The sequence below is a fragment of the Talpa occidentalis genome, unplaced genomic scaffold (assembly GCF_014898055.3).
Source record: "Talpa occidentalis isolate TD23 unplaced genomic scaffold, MPIMG_talOcc4v2.1 talOcc4.13, whole genome shotgun sequence".
In the NCBI taxonomy this organism is placed as follows: domain Eukaryota; kingdom Metazoa; phylum Chordata; class Mammalia; order Eulipotyphla; family Talpidae; genus Talpa; species Talpa occidentalis.
The window spans coordinates 32,421,671-32,441,192 of NW_023601322.1; the positions used below are offsets into that span (position 1 = coordinate 32,421,671).

Consider the following 19,522-nt stretch of genomic DNA (forward strand, 5'->3'; position numbering starts at 1 on the left):
ACTTTGAGGTTATTGAATATTTCACTGGTCTTGTACTTAGTCTACCAACCTTCCCATTTTACCTGTTTTATCTATGCCATAGCCTAATTGATAATATGCTGGGTTTTGTGTATTTTGGTGTGTCCTTATGGTACTTAAAGTTTATGCTGCCGTTTTTGATATAACCAACAATTGACATTCCCCCGACAACTTCTAACTTGGTTAAGCTTATTTGATACTGATTAATTAGTATGTAGCTGATATCTTCACTATAATGTTAAACCTAGTTAACATCTCTTACCTTTTAGTGTGTTTTGAATTTCCATAGGAATCTTTTGCCTTTTTTCATATCCATTTTTGAAACTTCTGATGTCCCCAAATTTTACCTATTTTCTTAGAATGTGATTATAATTCACATTCAAATTTAGATTAAGAAACACAGCTTTTGCCACTGGATTTTCATAAACCCTAGGGAATGCCAGTCTTAACTTTATTAGAACATTTTCCTCTTACTTTTGCTTTACTAATATCTTTTCTTAGGTACTATCAGTGTAGTTCCAATCTTCACATTTACGGATCTTTGAAATGCAAGTAACTTACTGTGTGACTTAGTTAGCCCATATTTCTACCTTAAAGGTATAAGTCCCCAATCCCTTACCTGAAATCTTTAGGCCTTATGTGTATTAGAAGCTAATTTAAAAAAAAATCTTTTTTTTAGAAATTGTGTATATGGGCATCTGTAAAGTGCTGTGTAACCCCTATTGGGTTTGTGCTAACATCTAGTAATCAAATACAGTAATATTACTAGGGTGAACACATGAATGTCACACTAAATGGGAAAGGCCATAAAAAGTCTCTGTTAGTCAAGATAGCTTTTGTTCCCATTTGAGTAATTAAAAGCTTGAGGGAGGTTGGAGCTTCCTGGGTTTTAAAATTATAAACATGTGTCTTGTACCTGTATTTTCTTACCTTTTAAGATCTATAGTGCATCTTTTCATATTAGTGATGTATAGTAACTAGTTGAGTTGTTTTTCAAATTGACACTAGGGTGTTTTGATTGATAATTACTTAATTCATATGGCCATGTCAAATTACTTGTAAGTTCTCTGCTACACAACTACATGGTTGTGGAAATTTTGCTAATAGCCCTCTTGTTGACATTTTACCTTTAATCATAACTCTGAAATTTCATACTTAGTAACATTGGTCTCTGTCTCATCTTTTTTCTTAAAATGGTGTTAATTGCCCCAAACTCGGAGAGATCAAAAAGAATTACTTGTAAATTTTTTAATAAATAAGTATCTTAAAGTGTTACTCATTACAGATTCAGAATTTTTAACAGACAATATAATAATATTTTTTCCCTCCAATGCAGGTGTTCTTTATACATTTTCCTACAGGCCTCCTCTGTGGAGAAATCCGAAAAGCATATGTAGAATTTGTCAATGTCAGCAAGTGTCCTCTTACTGGATTGAAGGTTGTTTCTAAACGTCCAGAGTTCTTTACTTTTGGTGGTAACACAGCTGTTTTAACACCACTAAGTCCCTCAACTTCTGAGAACTGTAGTGCTTACAAGACTGTTGTGACAGATTCTACCTCTGTGTGTCCAGCACTCATATCATCAGCTTCTTCTGTAGACTTTGGCATTGGCATAGGAAGTCAGCCAGAGGTGATTCCTGTCCCCCTCCCTGACACTGTTCTTCTACCTGGAGCTTCAGTCCAGCTACCAATGTGGTTACGTGGGCCAGATGAAGAAGGTGTTCATGAAATTAACTTTTTGTTTTACTATGAAAGTGTTAAAAAGCAGCCTAAAATACGGTGAGTATTACAAATTGTTTTTATTCTATTTTTAATATATGTGTATAAATTCAAATAAGTGCATTTGTTTATATATATTGTTTATTAAGAAATTAACCCATTCCAAATTATGCAATATGTTTATGTCTTAGATTGTCACAAGAATGTATGAGAAAAAAGTATGTATTTGCAGAACAGATGATTAGGTAGTGGTATAATGGGATAACTGAAGAAATCAAACTTAACATACATAAAGATCTGTGACTTGTATATTACACAAAATTTATTTGTGATAATGCTGTTGTCATTTTTACAAACTTAATGGAGAATAACTTTGTTAAATGTCATATTTAGAATATTTTCTAAGATTTACTGAAAACAGAACAGGTGTATTTTAGATCCTTGATAAATGTTGTCTTTTAAGAGTATGCTTAATGAGAGCCTACTTGGGCCTAGGCAAATAGGGAAAGCTTTGTGGAATGAAGTAGTGATGAAACAAGCTTTTAGGGAAAATAAAGATCTCAGAATTTGGTTATCAGGGAGGATAGGCAAAAGAGTAGTGGATATTCCAGAGAGTGGCTGTGTATGTATGTGTGTGTGTGTGTGTGTGTGTGTGTGTGTGTATGAATGAAGATTTACAGATTAGGAAATGTAAACTGAATACAATAGTTTGAGCACATGGTTAAGAAATAAAAGGAATAGTCCTTGAAATGTGAAACTCTATTGTGGAGGGGCTTGAATGTCCTTGAATAGGCCATTACTATATGAAGATTTCTTTTCTGTGCTAGGCAGATGAGATTGATGATCAAGGAAAAAGCCTAGAATAAGGCTGATTCATATAGTTTCATTCCAAATTGAGGAGGGTTAAACTGCTAGGCTATCCAGATAGATAATTTTACTTTATTATTCTTTGTTTTTTTTTAGAATATAGTGGTTCTGAGATTGACCAGGTTGTAGAAGCTTTATTTAGAATTAGAGAATCATAATATAGGGGAGGATACAGGAGAGAATTCTTAGATTAAATGTGCATTTTTTTTTTTACTTTAGTCACAGAATATTAAGACACACTGCAGTCATTTGTACCAGCCGATCTTTGAATGTACGAGCTACTGTTTGCAGAAGTAATTCTCTTGAGGAAGATGAGGGCAGAGGAGGCAATATGCTAGTCTTTGTGGATGTGGAAAATACCAATACTGTAAGTTGATTTAAAGCTAGATTTTATTTTTAATTATATTTGAAACATTTTCTTTGTTTAAATCTTTCACAAGACAGCATAATTTTGGAATGTTCAAATAGTGTGTTGGAATATTTTAATTCTTTATTAGCTTTATAATTTTATACTTCAGTTATTTGAAAATATAAGGAGCTGGTGAAATACAGTAAATAGTCATATGACATATAGCCCTGTCTCTCAGCAATTCAAACCAGAAGAGATAAAGTGCCTCTAGTCTCACAATTGAGGATCCAAAGATTGTCCAAGTAAATTTACAAAGTTATGTTAAGGATTTCATATTCGGTATTAACTGGGTAATCCTTCACTTAATACATTTTCTTTATATAAAGATTTCAAACATTTAGCCAATCTCATCATATACACAAAATATAAAAACGAATATTCTTGAGGAATGGAATGTAATCTTATGATTGAAATAGGATCTCCATATTGATTCAGTTTAGATACTTCCTGCATTAAGATATACTTGGTACATTCATATGTACCTTTTCATTTATAAATTTGTAAGACCACTTTTTGAAAGAGTATATTTATGGTTAATGTGTTAATATTTTGGTAATCTTCAAATCAATATTATTAAGAGTAAGAAAATTTAAATAATTTCAAATCAACACTGGAGAATAAAAAGTTTTGTAAAATTCAAATAATTTCATATGCATTGGCTGTGTATTGGGATTCTGTTTAGTAAAAGGTTTTTGACTGAATAGGAATGAGATATTTCAAATAACAGAAAAAATAGGAAGAACAACTATAGTTTTGATTAAAAATTGGCAATTTTTTATCTATTCAATACTACCAGTAATTCATAGATAGAATATAATAACTGAATACATTTCGTTATTTTAAAATTTGGCCAGTAGGAATGCATTATAGGTAAATAAATTTCTTGGATAAAATGTTGGTATCTGTTTTAAGAATGTTTAAAGTGATTTAAAAATTTAAGTTTTCTGAAATATCTATCTTTAATTTATCTTAAAATAAAAACTTATGTTAACATTCACTAGCAAAGTGGGCCTCCCTGGTGGCGCAAGGGGTTGAACACCGCACTGTGAAGCAATCCGCAGCCTCTGCAGCACGAGTTTGATCCCCGGCCAGCCAGGGAGAAACCCACATGGCGATTCAGACCTCTCCTGTCTCACCCGCTGCTCCCCTCAGCAGTATATTTCAGTCAGTCTGCCTGTTCTGTTCCCCACTCTGTCTCTGGTGGATCCTCTTACCCCCCGCATCTCTGGCCTGTGCCCCAGCTCTTGTATGCATGAATAAATGGATCTTTAAAAAAAAAAAAATTCACTGGCAAAGTATAAATACTGTTTTGATTAGAATATTCTAATTTAGTGCTTGTATATCCTGAATGACTCAATACTTCTTTTTGATAGAGTGAAGCGGGTGTTAAGGAATTCCATATAGTACAAGTATCAAGTAGTAGCAAACACTGGAAGTTACAGAAATCTGTAAATCTCTCTGAAAACAAAGGTTTGTGCCTTTTTCTCCTCTTCATAATAAATTCTTACATTTTAATTGCTTTGTTTTTCACAATAGTTCCATAATATTATAGGTTACTTTTTTAAGCATTCCATTGTACTTTTATTAGGTTTTTTTATTAGTAAAAAAGGTGCCTGAGTATGTGATCACTGTAAAAAATTTGAACAGTACAGAAAATACATAGACTAGAAATGGAAGATTTTTTTATTTCCTTTGCTACTGATAGGTGTGTTTCCCTCCTAAGTAACGTTTAAGCAGAATACGCACTTGTGATACATATCAACAAATTGTTTTTCAAGATTATTTCTATCAGTTTATCATCCTGCCAGTAACATGAGAGCACATGGCTGGTGAAATGATAATTACTCTTTTTGGAAAAGAATTGTATACTATATTCAAAGTATATAAAATTTATATCCTTAGCCTCATAGTAATCGTGATTTTGGAATTTATAATTAAAAATATGGAAAAATCCCTATATTCAGAGCAGTTTGTTGCAAGATTATGTTTAATAGGGAAAAATTCAGTGTAGCTTTAGTGGGAATACTCAAACCTTTGTATTCATTAATGTATGTTAGCATTTAAAAAGTGTCTATAGTAGAAAAACATAGCAAAGGGTCAGATAAAACCAAACAAATAACAAATTTTAGAAATAATCTGACTATAGAACTGAGGCTACTACGGGGGTAGGGAGAAAGGGATACCAAAATGGAGAAGGTGCACAATGGACTATGGTGGAGGACTATGTGTGCCTTGGTAGTGGGTGTAGGGTGGTAACATACACCTAAAGAAAAATAAAATGAAATTTGTTTACCAAAAAAAAAAAAATTAAAAAAGTGTAGTAGTGGAAAGTGCATCATAGCAAAGTGTGTACTTACAACAATACTGACATAATCAAACAGATGAAAATACTGAAAGAATGATTTTAAGTGGTGGGATTGTGGGCTCTTTAGCCCCCAACTTCTGAATTTCCAGACTGAAGACATTTTTCATTATACATTATTTACAATTATGAATTATTTTCTAGTTTGATTAAGGAACGCTAAATAATAAAATAGATTTTACCATGTCATAACCTGAGAAATATCTTTGAAATTTCCTCTTTTCATCCTAGATGCCAAACTTGCCAGTAGGGAGAAGGGAAAGTTTTGCTTTAAGGCAATACAATGTAAGGAGAAAGAAGGTAAATTCACTTTACTTGCATACTTATAATGGTAATATTATATTTCATGCCAATGATATGATTAGTTTGTTTTCCCCTGTTTTTTAGTTGCCACACAGTCCTCAGAAAAATATACCTTTGCAGATATCATCTTTGGAAATGAACAGGTATGCAAATCTGCACAGTAGTGATTGGTCTTAAGAGTCACAGTTTCAAACTAGCTGATTATTTTGGCAAAACTATTACTTTGGTAATCCCCAAATAGTTTGGTGGATGAGCATATCAACCTTGTTGGTTTTGCAACTTGCCTTTATGCCTAAAACAAACCAAAAATGCTATATGGATTATGCCATTTAAGTTAGTTTATTTCAAACTAGAAATTAATTTTCTTTCAAGAGTATCACATGAGATAAGTATAGTACTTGGGATTAAAAAGAGAGACAGGATTATATGAGGAAATTTGTTTATTAGGGAAAGTGGAACCAGAGGGTTTTGGTTTATCATATGGTTTTAAGACCTAAATAATAAGCTCTTTTGTGATTTGTAATGATTATTGTCTAGGAGGGTGATACTCTAACTTAATTTTATGTAAGAATCACCAAGAGCAATGGTTTTGAAACTCTCCCCCAAAAGTGCATAAAAATCACCTGGGAATTTTGTTAAAATGCAAATTCTGATTTATTAGGATTGGATCGGATTGGATGTTCTAAATTGCTATAAGCAACAAGGGTGATGTTGAGATGGTAAATCTACAAGCCTTATTTTTGCCCTAGAGAATTTTGTAAAAATGAAAGCTTTGCCTTCCCTTTTCTAAAGTTCTATACATTACGTTGTGGGTGGAGTTCTATACATTATGTTGGAAATGGCATTTTTATATAGCTCCTCAGATGTGAGAGGTGATTTGAAAACCTTTCAAAAATGCTGGACCATGTGTGTAAAATTACATTGGGACCTATTACTGATACTAGCTTTTCTTTATGCTCTCTTCTTTTTGATGATTCCAAACATCCTTTTATATTTCTTTTCAATCATTTGCCTATATCTGACTGTTCATAGCTGTATCTTTTGGCCATTTGAAGAAACAGCTATTTTGGAAATATCTTAGTTCCTGAAGCCTAGTAATTCTAAAACAAGTATGACTTGGAGACACTGTGCTTCCTAATGGTTGAATTTAGCTTTCAAGACCTCAGTTGTTTGTTTTGTTCACTTTTTTTTTTAATTTAAAATCCCTAGGAACATTATTAGAAACCTTAAATTATACTGAAGTTGAAAAATTTCTATTGTATTTGTTGCTAAATAATTTTGTATAGAGTATTGAAGAACAAAAATATTTTCCCTTTTGATGAATCTGGTTGAATTAAAAGCACTATAACATTAATGAGAAACTGTGGGAATAGTAGGTTACCAGAAAAATTTGTCTTTTAAAAGGGAAATGTGTATATTTAATAATTAACTCAAGACTTTGCATTTACATTTTATAGCCTCTAATGAAGGAAATTACAACTGTAGAGATTTTACTGTGAAACATAATATTCTCTTAATTAAGGAAAATCCTACAAGTTCTGAGCCCATTTAAATTTTTTTTCTCATGTTCTTTCAAGTATGAAAGCCAAGTTAATGCCAGTAACTATTTGCATTGTTTCATTGGATAGTGTACTATGTTCTAAGTATTTGTATGAGAAATACTTCTGTTACCTTAGTAGTTAAAAACTATACTCATGCCACAGTGGCTGGCATAGATTGATAATGCTGAAACTTTAACCTCTATGCCACCAGGAAGGCCTGCATCTCTGGCCTGCACCCCAGTTCTTGTATGTATAGATAAATAAAATAAATCTTAAAAACAAACAAGCAGAAAAAAAACTATTTATCCTGCCTGGATACTTAGAATGTCAAAGCTAATGTCATACAATGTAGATGAATTATTTTGATTTAATTATTTTGATATAATAGCTGTAAGATTCAGGATAACTTACACAGATTTTTAGTTGTGCATGTCTTAGAGTTGTGCAAGTCTTCTTGTACAACCAAATTGACAAGAAATTATTGAGTAAGCCTTTTGGCTATATATAAGTTAGAGAAATATAAATTTTAGCAAGATTATTTAATTGAAAATATTTATGTAGCTGAGTGATTTTTTTTTTTAAACAGATAATAAGTTCAGCAAGCCCATGTGCAGACTTCTTTTATCGAAGTTTATCCTCTGAATTGAAGAAAGTGCAAGCCCAGCCATCTGTGCATACAGAGAAACAGTCAATAGAGGATGCTGTGAGATTAATTCAGAAGTGCAGTGAGGTGGACTTGAATATTGTTGTATTATGGAAGGTATGTGTTATTAAATTACTTTAGCAAGCCTCACCTATATATACTTGATTCTTAAGTGAAGTACAAATGTAATTTATACTTACTTTTTAAATTTTCCACTTTCAGCATTAAACCTCTTAATAGTTCCATAGTGGCCTTTTTTTTCTCCTTAAGGAAAGAATGCATTCAAATTCAATGACTTTATTCTTTGTCACTGTTATTTAAGTTGTACTGAGAATATTGTGGACATAAGTTCTATGAAAGCAGGTATTAGAGTACCTATTACTCAGGCTCAAGCAGCCACAAGTTGTTGCTGTTCACATTCCATGTATTCTGTTGCCCTCCTCCTTTGTTTTTTTTCTTTTATTTTAACTTCCCTTACCTTTTACTATCTGTATTTTTAAACGGGTTTTTGAAAGCATCTGTAAATACTTCTGTGTATTTTAGCAGATGAGGACTTTTTTTGTTTAATATGAACCCATAGAATTACTATCTTGCCCAACTAAGTTAACATTAGTTCTTAATACCTTCTCATTATTGGTCTGTGTTCATTTTTTCCAGATTATTTGAAAATATTTTAACTTCTTTTTTTAATTAAATAAGATCCAAATAGTATCCACTCATGGCAGATCAGAATGTGTTGCTTAGGCATTTGTCTTTCCTAAAGTTCTTGAACTGGAATACACAGCAGGCTTATTTTTTATAGTGAAATTAAAGATCTTACCCAAGGATATTCACTGAACTATATGGGAAGAGTTGAGTTTACATAGTCTGATAGAGGGTTAGCATTGATAAATGCCCATGGTAGGTGATCAGTACATGTATTTTAAATTTATTCAAATATTCTAGAGTGTTCTTGTTACTGTATCACACTTTTACTCAATAAAGTTTTTTGAAACCAAGTTGAGTTTGTATCTATTTCAATAAAACTGGTTAAGCTCTACTGATAAGGCCTAGGGCCTTTCAGAAGTAAGTATAGAGGAGACTGCCCTTCTATTGGCAGTCCAATAAAGAAAAAAGTTTGTGTTACAGCTCTTTTGGACTAATTTTTTAAGCACTCTAGAAAAAACTGAAAAAGATTTCAAGTTGTTTCTATATAACATTTAGGCCAATTGTGTTATATCGAGGCAAAATGGATTTTTTTCACACTTAATAATTAAATAAATTGAAATGCTGACACAGCCATGAATGTAGTTAATTGATAGATATTAGCCTTAGTATTTCCACCTTCCATCAAAGATTACGTTGGTTACTTCTGAGTTTATTGTCAAGCAGGATTACTTTTCTGTGCTTTGTATTTCGTAGGCTTATGTAGTGGAAGACAGTAAGCAGCTTATTTTAGAAGGTCAGCATCATGTGATTCTTCGCACTATAGGAAAAGAAGCCTTTTCATATCCTCAGAAACAGGTAATGGTTGAGTTCACTTTGAGCTTTCCATGGAACTTCTGGGGGGAGTTGTTTGGCTTTTGTACTTTTGAAGGAGTCTAGTTTGTGCAGGCTTTTAATATTAGGTTTTGAGTTGTGGGGTGGTGGCAGAAGATTGGTTAATAATTCAAATGCACATGAATTGATTTAAAAAAATTGTTTAAGTGTGTAGGTTTTGTTTTGTTTTGTTTTGTTTTTAAAGATTTATTTATTTTACAAGCACTGGGGTACAGGCCAGAGGCTCAGGAGGGTGAGAGAATTCACCAGAGACAGAGCAGGCAGCAGAACAGGCAGAAGGACCAGTGTACACTGCTGAGGGGAGCAGTGGGCAAGACAAGAGAGGACTGCCTCGCCATGTGGGAATCTCCTTAGCAGGCCGGGAATCGAACCAGTGCTGCAAAGGCTGTGGACAGCTTTGCAGCGCTGCGCTCAACCCGCTGCGCCACCAAGGAGGCCCTGATTTAAAAAATTTTTACTAGCACTTTACGAGAGTATTAAGATGCATTGATGATCTTAGTGTTTCCTAGGATATATCCTATATTGAATTTGAAATGCATAGTTTTAATAAGAATTGATATGTTCGAGAGGAAGAGAACCATGTCCTCTGTATTTTTTTATTTGTTGAAACAAGCCCACACCACTGCAGAACTCCAGGGGGTATATCATAAAATGTAAATGATGACCTTGAACTTGTGTTGCACCTGGTAATAGTGTTTAATATGTTTTCTTATTTTTCCTAAAATATACTTTAATCTTACCAAAAAGTTATAGTGTACAATGAAATTTAACCACATTTAATCCAGTAATTCAAACAGTGACTTTGTATAGTGTTATAAATAAAAGATCTTAGCTTTAAGCGTTTCTCCCTGTTATTTTGACAACTTTTTATTTTGAGATAGTTTTCAAACTTAACATGCAAGTTGTGTAAACAGTATCCTTGTATCTTTCATTCAGGTTTATCAGTGGTTTACACTTTGCCTTATTTGCTTTATCGTTCCTTTTCTGTTGAATTTTTTTCTTAATCATTCTCATGTATTACTGAAATGTAAATTGAAGACTTCATGCCCTTGCGCTAACAACAAAGTCAATCTATTACATAATCACAGAAACTATTATTAACCCAGTAAGTTTATCACTGAAGCAGTATTTTTCTATACCGTTTATATTCAGAAGTCTTCAGAAGATTAGTTATAGATATATCTATTTAGTTAGATTAGTTGTATCCTTGTAACTGTTTTTTCTTATCAGGACATTTACTTATCTATGTAGTCTCTATCTGGAGGTCTTAATTTGTCCGTCTTAATTTGTCAATCATGACTTTGACATTTTTGAAGTGTGTGTTAATTTTTTGTAGAATAATACCTCTGGTTTTTTCTTGTGCTACTTCATAATTAGATTAAGATTGTATATTTTTGCCAGAGACTTTGCATAAGTGATACTAGTTAAGTATATTACATCAAAAGTTACATGATACAGACTGGAAGTCCCATTATCAATAATGGATCATTTGGTTAAGGTTGTATATACCATGTTTCTCCACAGTAAAGTTGCTAATTTTCCATTAATAATTATTTAAAAAATTGTGGTGAGATAATTTGAGGTTGTTATTATTTCATTTCTCATGCAGCTTAGATTTACTTGTTTTAGCATCTGCTGGTGGTTCTCTAACTTGAATCAGTTTTAACTTTGATGGTATTACTAATGGTAATTTTTTAGGTTTAACAAAAATATTAAATTTAACCTCAAATTTATTGCTTAAGGAAACTGTTCTCCTTTTGATTATACAAATACCCTAAGTTTTTGTTCCAGATATCATAAACTATTGAAGAACATCTCAGAGGCAAGATTAATATTTAGAAAGTTAAAGTGATTTCTATAAAATAATTCTCATTATATTTCCATCTTATATATGGCATATATTTTTTGTTTCTCTGTAAGTTTTTAAATATTTTATATCCTCTTTATATCAACTGAATTTAGAAGGCAGTTTCATTATATGGTGATGAAATAGATTTAGAGCCCAAAGACTTTCAAATTGATGACTTAGTGCAAATTACATGCATAACTTGATAAACTTTAGCCTTCTACTCCAAAAAATATTGTTCATGCTTTACTTTTACTCTGCTGGTTTTAACTCGTTTGTTTATATAGTGTTTTTATTGTCATATTTTTGTTCCTTAGGACCCTCCAGAAATGGAACTCTTAAAATTTTTCAGACCAGAAAACACTACGGTTCCCTCAAGACCATCAGCTGAACAACTTTCTAATCTCATTAAAACAAGTCTTCACTATCCAGAATCTTTCAGTCATCCATTTCATCAAAAAAGGTTTGAGGTTTATTTTTTGTTAAAATTTCTCTACAACCCACACAGTTACTTATTTTGACATGGCATTATCCCAAATATTAAAGAACTTTAGAATAATATTGAAACTATAGAAACGACTCTTAAGTAATTTACCTTTTTACTGCCATTGCTATATGTTGCAGCCGTGGTTAAGGATGGGTATTGTGTCAGCCACCTCAGTTGCCAAATGTTTCCTCTTTTTTTAAAAAAAGATTTTTTTTATTTATGCATACAAGAGATGGGGTACAGGTCAGAGATGCTGGGGGGTGGGGTGAGAGGATCCACCAGAGACAGAGTGTGGAACAGAACAGGCAGACTCAGTGAAATACACTGCTGAGGGGAACAGCCGGTGAGACAGGAGAGGTCTGCCTCTCCATGTGGGTTTTTCCCTGGCCGGCCAGGGATTGAACTCATGCTGCGGAGGCTGTGCATTGCTTCATAACGCATTACCCCCTTGCGCCACTAGGGAGGCCCCAAAAGTTTCCTTTTTGATGAGCAGGTTTATCATTACCTTAAAAATGCATCATTTTTTAAAAAAAAGATTTATTTTTATTTATGCATACAAGAACTGGGGTGTAGGCCAGAGGTGCGGGGGTGGGGGAAGGTGTGAAAGGATTCACCAGAGACAGACTGGGGAGCACTAAAGGCAGATGTACTGAAATACACTGCTGAGGGGAGCAGCGGGCAAAACAGGAGAGATCTGTTGTGCCACGTGGGTTGCTCCCTGGTCAGCCGGTGCTGCAAAGGCTGCATATAGCTTCACAGTGCTGTGCTTAACCCCTTGCGCCACCAGGGAGGCCCTGAATCTGATTGTTTTTACACAATTTATTCTATATCTGTTAGGCATTTCTTAAGTGTTAGTTTTCAAGAGACTAGGTTTCCATTGTTTTAAAACCACAGCTAATCTTTGTTGTTTATTTTTCTTCCACAGCCTTTGTTTAGTACCAGTTACCCTGTTACTTTCAAATTGTTCCAAGGCTGATGTTGATGTAATAGTTGATCTTCGGCATAAAGCAACAAGGTAAAGATTTATTTCATGCAAGATTGTTTTGCAGTGTAAGATTTAAAGTGACTTAAGAGCAATTTAATATTTTGAAATTGTGCAGATAATTACTTAGCATGGATTAGGGAAGTTTACACAGGCATGCCCTGATTTTTTTGTTCGGTGTTTACAGAAAAATTACAGATTATAATCTTAGTATTAAAATAGGGACAAAATGAAAAGCAGTGTGCAAAAGCCGCACGTGAGTTTGGCAGAGACAAAAATGTTTATAATGGTTTGTTGGTGATGAAGAACACTAAAATTGAAAATCAATTGTGTGACAGTGACAGTAGCATAGGGCGTTTTTTTTTCTTGGTTATAAAATAATACTACCAAAAAACCCCAAATAGGTCCAGCCTATCATATCTGATACTCAAGAGCTAGATGCTTTTGGGAATTCAGGAATTTTTGGATTTTTTTGAAAAGTAATGTGAAATATATACTCATTATCATTGTTTAATACCCAGAAAGTATTTGGGGCCACTCTGAAATTCAGACACATTCTTTTGATGATTTTGTATATCATAAATTAATGAACTAAGACCTCATTGATAGACACTGTGGTTTCCCATTTTTTAATATCATAAACAATTTGAGTATTTTAAGCATTCTTATATATACATTTCTTGTTTTGTTTGGATAACCGAGCGGTTAAAAACTCAGATTTGAAATCAGTTTCCATTGTTTACCAGCTACTATTGTGAGCAGTAAGAAAATTCACTCAACATTGTACCTGGAAAATAGTAACTATTAGTAAGAATTATCAATTTAGCAATATTAATAATAGCTGTGACCATTATTGTTTTAAAATGTTGGACTCATAAAATAATTTTTAGTGGTAGGATTGATAGATGAAAGGGATGAGTCTCTAGAAAAACAATTGTGAATGAAAAAAATCTTAATCATTTTTTTCTCCCTCCTTAGTCCAGAAGCATTTGAAATCCATGGATCATTCACATGGCTCGGGCAAACACAATATAAACTTCAGCTTAAAAGCCAGGAGATTCACAGTTTGCAGCTGAAAGCATGCTTCGTCCATACAGGTGTTTATAACCTTGGGACTCCTAGGGTATTTGCCAAGTTGTCGGACCAAGTTACGGTGTTTGAAACAAGTCAGCAGAATTCCATGCCTGCTCTGATCATCATCAATAATGCGTGACACCTTGTAAATTTGTACTGAAATATACAAGAATCAGTTTTACTTTACTGAATGGGTTTTTACATCAGTATTTGAAATACCTAACTTGCTATAGAGGTTGGTGTCAGATCACTGCAAAATACTTTAACTTGTCAGTTTGTTGATGACAGAAAGCACGTTGGATTGAGGATACTTATTCTTTTTTTTTTTTTTATTTCTTTTAAACCCTGGCAATAATTTACATTCTCATAAGACAGAATATCAACATATCCATGCACCTTATTAAGCCCCGTCTTAAAAACCAGTGTCTATGTCTGCTGTTACAATTTATCAATGGTATATGAATATTAGGAGACGATTTTGAGGGAAAGGCCTTGTTGGCAGTACTCCTGTTAAGCCATTAGTCTATAAATTCGAGCTTTACTGTGAAGTTCTATTGAGTATTAAATACAGATTTTTCCTGTCTTGCTTTACACAGTTCTCTAAAATCAGTTTTGAACTTTGGTTACAGAGTCTTCATACTTCAGTACCGGTGGTTCCTATGGCTTATACAAAACTTTGTAAAAACAAAAAATTTTTTTCTGATGCTTTGAATATAGTTTTGAAAGGAGTTTGACCTTTTTTTTCCTTGTCATCTCTGCATACAGTGCACTATTTCACAACATGAGATTTTTGTCATTTAAATTATATTCTTTATTATGTAACTAACAATTGAGTTGATCTGTTTAAAATATAAATCTACTCAACTTAATTAAAAATAAGCTTTTCAAAAATGTATTATATTTATAACAAATGTACTGTAAATAAAATAAAGACATGCTATTCACTGTTTAGATTTATTACCTTTTTTTTTAATTCTGAGGACTTAATATATTTTTTATTTTAGGTGAATATTATTATTCATGTTGTTATTGCATGTACAAGCCCAATTTCCTTAGAGAGCTTTATCATCTTCACTAAAGTGAAGTACAGTCTTTGTTCCTATATTTTTGGTGGCTTTGATATATATGAGAAAATGAATTTTATCTTTAAATATGTCATATGTGGTTATAAATTTGGGTAACCCTTTTATATTCTGGGACAAAAGAAGATCAATGCTTATTGAATGTTTCAGAAATAACCAGACTCTGCCTGATGCTACTTGGGCGAAATAGGTAATAAGTTTAGCCTTCCTGACAATGAAAAGTAATGTCAGAAAATATTTTTTAAAATCTTCCTGAAAAACAAAGTGTTTACCAATATAGTCAATTATTAGTAAACCAGAAACCAGGAGAAGAAAATCCAGAGAACTGATCAGCATCTGGGATTACAGAAGGTCCCTGATTTACAATGTTCAATTAGGATTTTTAAACTTTACAAGTAGTGTAAAACTGCAGTACTACACTCTCTCTTGAGGGTGGGTAGCAGCAGCAAGTCAGCAATTTCGATTTAGGATTATTTTCAATTTATGATGGGTTTATTGGGACCTAACTCCATCGGATGGTGAGGAAGATGCGTTCTTTCCTTGGGAAGGTTACCCACTTAGGAGGAAGCAGCTGAAAGACTCAGGGCCTTATTCTTCATATTCTTTGAGACAAGAAGTATAGGTCAGGAGAAATAATTTAAATAATTAGAAGTAATCAAAATTGAAGAAGGGAAGAAAAGAGAAAATGGGCAAAAAACAAGATACGAGATCTGGATTCAGTGAGAAAGTCATATGTTTATTCGGAGTCCTGGAAGGAGGATGGAGAGGATGGGGCAGAAGCAATACTTGTTTTATTAAAAAGTAATTTAAGAAAAAAGTTTAGTTAAAATAATGTAACATTATTATAATTACTCTTTTTCCTGGTCTCTTATTTAGGTTTTCTAAATTCCTGCTATGAGTGAGACCATCCAGTGTTTTTCTTTTTCTTTCTGACTTATTTCGCTGAGCATGATTCCTTCCAGCTCCATCTGTGTTGCTGCAAATTGCATGAATTTATCTTTTTTGATTGCTGAGTAATATTCCATTGTATGTATGTACCACATCCAGAGACACACTCGGAGGTGGGGGAGGAGGGAGTAGGATCAAAACAAGGGGGGTGGGAATTGTATGGGGACTATAACCAAGATGAAAATGCATGCATTGTGCAAAAAATGAAAATGATGTAAAAAATACATAAAATTAAAAAATAATGCAGAAAAGAGATAAATTGTAGCTAACCTATATATATATATATATATATATATATATAAAAAAAACAAGGGGCCTCCCTGGTTTCACAGTGGGTTAAGACACACTATGAGGCTGTCTACGGCGACTGCAGCATGAGTTAGATCCCCCGGCCGGCCAGGGAGCAACCCACGTGGTGCAGCAGACCTTTCCTTACTCGCCCGCTGCTCCCCTCAGCAGTGTACTTCAGTCAATTTGCCTGTTCTGTTCCCCACTGTGTCTCTGGTGAATCTTAACACCCTGCCCCCTGTACCTCTGGCCTGTACCCCAGCTCTTGTATGCATAAACAAATCTTTAAAAAAAAATGTAACAAGTTTTATTTAGAAAATACACCCAAAAAGAAATCACAGTACAAAGAAAGTTTTATGTCAAGGTCTCACCAGTTCCTACAGTAGTGGTATTATCTCAATAACTTAAATATAACCTAAAAGATTTTAAATGGAAATAAACTAGAATGAACAAACATGGGAAATACTCATCTTTGATTAGGGACCAAACCCCTTGAAGTTTTCCCAATAAAAGCATGTGTCCCAATGTGTTCTTGGTGATCTGGTATAAAAGGTCCACATTTAGGGGCCTCCATAGTAGCCTATGGGTTAATTCTCAGCAGTATCACTGCTACGGCCTCAATCCCCAGTCAAGGAGCTAACCCACATAGGGAACAGCAGACTTCTGTCTCCCCCGCTGCTCCCCTTCGCAGTGTATAACATGACCAAGAATACTGATAACATCCTGTGTAGACTGGAAATTTAAAACTAAATTCTAACAACCCATCTCAAGTGTCTACTGCAAGCCTTTAAGAGTGGAGGCGGGGAAGACACCAATCCAGGGCACTGTGGAAAGGGGATAAGAGAACTGAGGGCATAAGGGTGAGCTGACATCACTCTACCTTAATTTTATTTTTTAATTTTTTTAAGGATTTATTTATGCATACAAGAGCTGGGGTACAGGCCAGAGATGCGGGAAGTGAGAGGATCCACCAGAGACAGAGTGGGGAGCAGAACAGGCAGATTGACAGAAGTACACTGCTGAGGGGAGCAGTGGGCTTGTCAGGAGAGGTCTGCTGCGCCATGTGGGTTGCTCCCTGGCCGGCTGGGAATCGAACTCGTGCTGTAGAGGCTGCAGATTGCTTCTTGGTGCGGTGCCTAACCCCTTGCGCCACCAGGGAGGCCCCAGTCTACCCTAATTGTAAAAGTACTCAGAAATCTGCAAGATCTGATTTCAGGCAAAGCACTTGAAGCTTTGCAGTGGACCTTGTAGGAGGAGGAGGGAACAGGATCCATTCATCACACAGCTAAGGAAATGCCTTCTAGTAGGAGTTATAATTCCACTACTTAGAAGAATATTCTTGCAGGACAAATAACTTTCAATCTGAACTGAAAATTCTGCCATTAAAGATTCATACCCTTAGGTCTGATTTCTAGAAGACTCATTAAAATGCAAATGCCAGTAGGAATCCTATTAGTACAACCTAATAGATCTTTACAATGTATTAAAATTGGTTAGGCATCTTTTAAGTGCAAGTCTTGAAATAGAACACAGGAACTGTCTAAAGGGTGGTGATTTGTCAGGGAAATGCAAATCAAAACCACAATGAGATACCATCTTACACCAGTGAGAATGGCACATATTAAAAAACTAACAATAACAAATGTGCAAGGATGTAGAGAAAAAGAAACTCCTACAACTGATGGTGGGAGTGCAAACTGGTCCAGCCACTGCAAAGATGTATGGAAGTTCCTCAAACTGCTAAAAATGGAGCTTCCATATGAGCCAGCAATTCCACTTCTAGGTATCTACCAAAAGACACAAAAACATTAATTCAAAAGGACACCTGCACTCCTATGTTTATAGCAGCACTGTTTACAATAGGTAAGCTGTGGAAACAACCCAAATGCCCCAAAATAGATGACTGGATCAAGAAGATGTGGTACATATACACTATGGAATATTACTCAGCAATCAAAAAAGATAAACTCATGCCATCGAAGCAACATGGATGGAACTGGAAGGGATCATGCTCAGTGAAATAAGCCAGAAAGAAAAAGAAAAATACTGGATGGTTTCATTTGTAGGAAGAATGTAGGGGATCCAAATAAGGGATCAGGAAAAAAAAGTATAGTAAAGTAAAAATCAAAATCAGGGCCTCCCCTGGTGGCGCAGTGGTTGAGCGCTGGGTTGCGAGGCTGCCCGCAGCCCCTGCAGCACCAGTTCGATCCCCGGCCAATGGCAAGGGTCCCAACAAAAAAAAAAAAAAAAAAAAAAAAATTCAACAGGCAACTATAAACACATTCTGTGTGGGAGGAGGAGGGTGTTGGATCAAAACAGGTGGGAGTGCTCCCTTCTGCAGCACATATACTAAAATTGGAAGGATACAGAGATTAGCATGGCCCCTGCGCAAAGATGACACGCAAATTCATGAAGGGTTCCATTTTTTTTTTAATAAAAAACGGGTGGGAAGAGCACAAGGTACTAAGGTACACGGGTGAATTGGTGGTGGGAATTTCACTGGGACTATACCCGAAATAATAAAGCATTACATTGTATAAAATAATAAAGCATTACATTGTATAAAAATGATGAATGATGGGCTTCCCCAGTGGCGCAGTGGGTTGAGCGCTGCACTGTGAAGCTGTCCACAGCCTCTACAGCGCAGGTTTGATTCCCGGCCTTCCCGGCCAACCAGGGAGAAACCCACATGGTGTGGCAGACCTCTCCTGCCTCTCCCGCTGCTCCCCTCAGCAGTGTCTTCGGACCGTCTGCCTGTTCTACTCCCCGCTCTGTCTCTGGTGAATTCTCTTACCCTCCCGCACCTCTGGCCTGTACCCTTGCTCTTGTATACATAAACAGTTTTTTTAAGTTTTTTTTTAAAGATTTATTTTATTTATACAAGAACCGGGGTACAGGCCAGAGGTGCGGGAGGGTGAGAGGATTCACCAGAGACAGAGGGGAACAGAACAGGCAGACTGACTGAAATACACTGCTGAGGGGAGCAGTGGGTGAGACAGGAGAGGTTTGATGGCCATATGGGCTGCTCCGAGGCTGGCGGGGATGGAACTGGTACTGCAGAGGCTGCGGCCAGCTTCACAGTGCTGTGCTCAACCGCCTGCGCCACTAGAGAAGCCCCCTGCATAAATAAATCTTAAAAAAAAAAAAGATTTGTTTCAATCTAAAGACCAATCACACTCCAGGGAGGAACTGTACAAGAGAGAGGAGAAAGCAGCATTTCCCATTTTCCAGGATCAGAAAACCCTGAAGATTCAAAAGCAAGAGGCAGAGCAGGAGGGATGCTGGTCCTTCTCTGCACCCGGGGCTTGACCTCTAGGTCTTAATTGGGTGTCTGGCTTTTCTGCTCCTTCCCTCCTGAGGTTGGGGAGGCATGGGGAAAGATGGAGAGGAAGATCACATGCAGGGAGACGCATT

The 19,522-nt window shown here is 35.2% G+C and overlaps 1 protein-coding gene and 1 non-coding gene across 5 annotated transcripts in view; both read left to right on the forward strand.

Annotated features, from left to right (window-relative positions):
- The window catches only part of TRAPPC8 (trafficking protein particle complex subunit 8), a 68,311-nt gene extending 53,517 nt beyond the window's left edge, over positions 1-14,794 (forward strand). For 3 of the 4 annotated variants that reach the window (XM_054694111.1, XM_054694112.1, XM_037508691.2), the window contains 10 exons: positions 1,355-1,797; positions 2,824-2,971; positions 4,387-4,483; positions 5,607-5,675; positions 5,763-5,821; positions 7,806-7,979; positions 9,264-9,365; positions 11,565-11,710; positions 12,660-12,749; positions 13,695-14,729. In XM_054694111.1, the coding sequence (XP_054550086.1) occupies positions 1,355-1,797; positions 2,824-2,971; positions 4,387-4,483; positions 5,607-5,675; positions 5,763-5,821; positions 7,806-7,979; positions 9,264-9,365; positions 11,565-11,710; positions 12,660-12,749; positions 13,695-13,929 (1,563 nt within the window). In that variant the 3' untranslated portion in view covers positions 13,930-14,729. Of the gene's footprint in view, positions 1-1,354; positions 1,798-2,823; positions 2,972-4,386; positions 4,484-5,606; positions 5,676-5,762; positions 5,822-7,805; positions 7,980-9,263; positions 9,366-11,564; positions 11,711-12,659; positions 12,750-13,694 lie in introns of all 4 variants that reach the window. The other variant, XM_037508692.2, reaches the window with a different exon arrangement.
- Positions 14,795-18,433: 3,639 nt separating this feature from the next.
- On the forward strand, positions 18,434-18,537 carry LOC119243911 (U6 spliceosomal RNA). Its single transcript, XR_005124895.1, has one exon. It is a non-coding gene; the product is annotated as a U6 spliceosomal RNA (small nuclear RNA).
- The last annotated feature ends 985 nt before the right edge of the window (positions 18,538-19,522 follow it).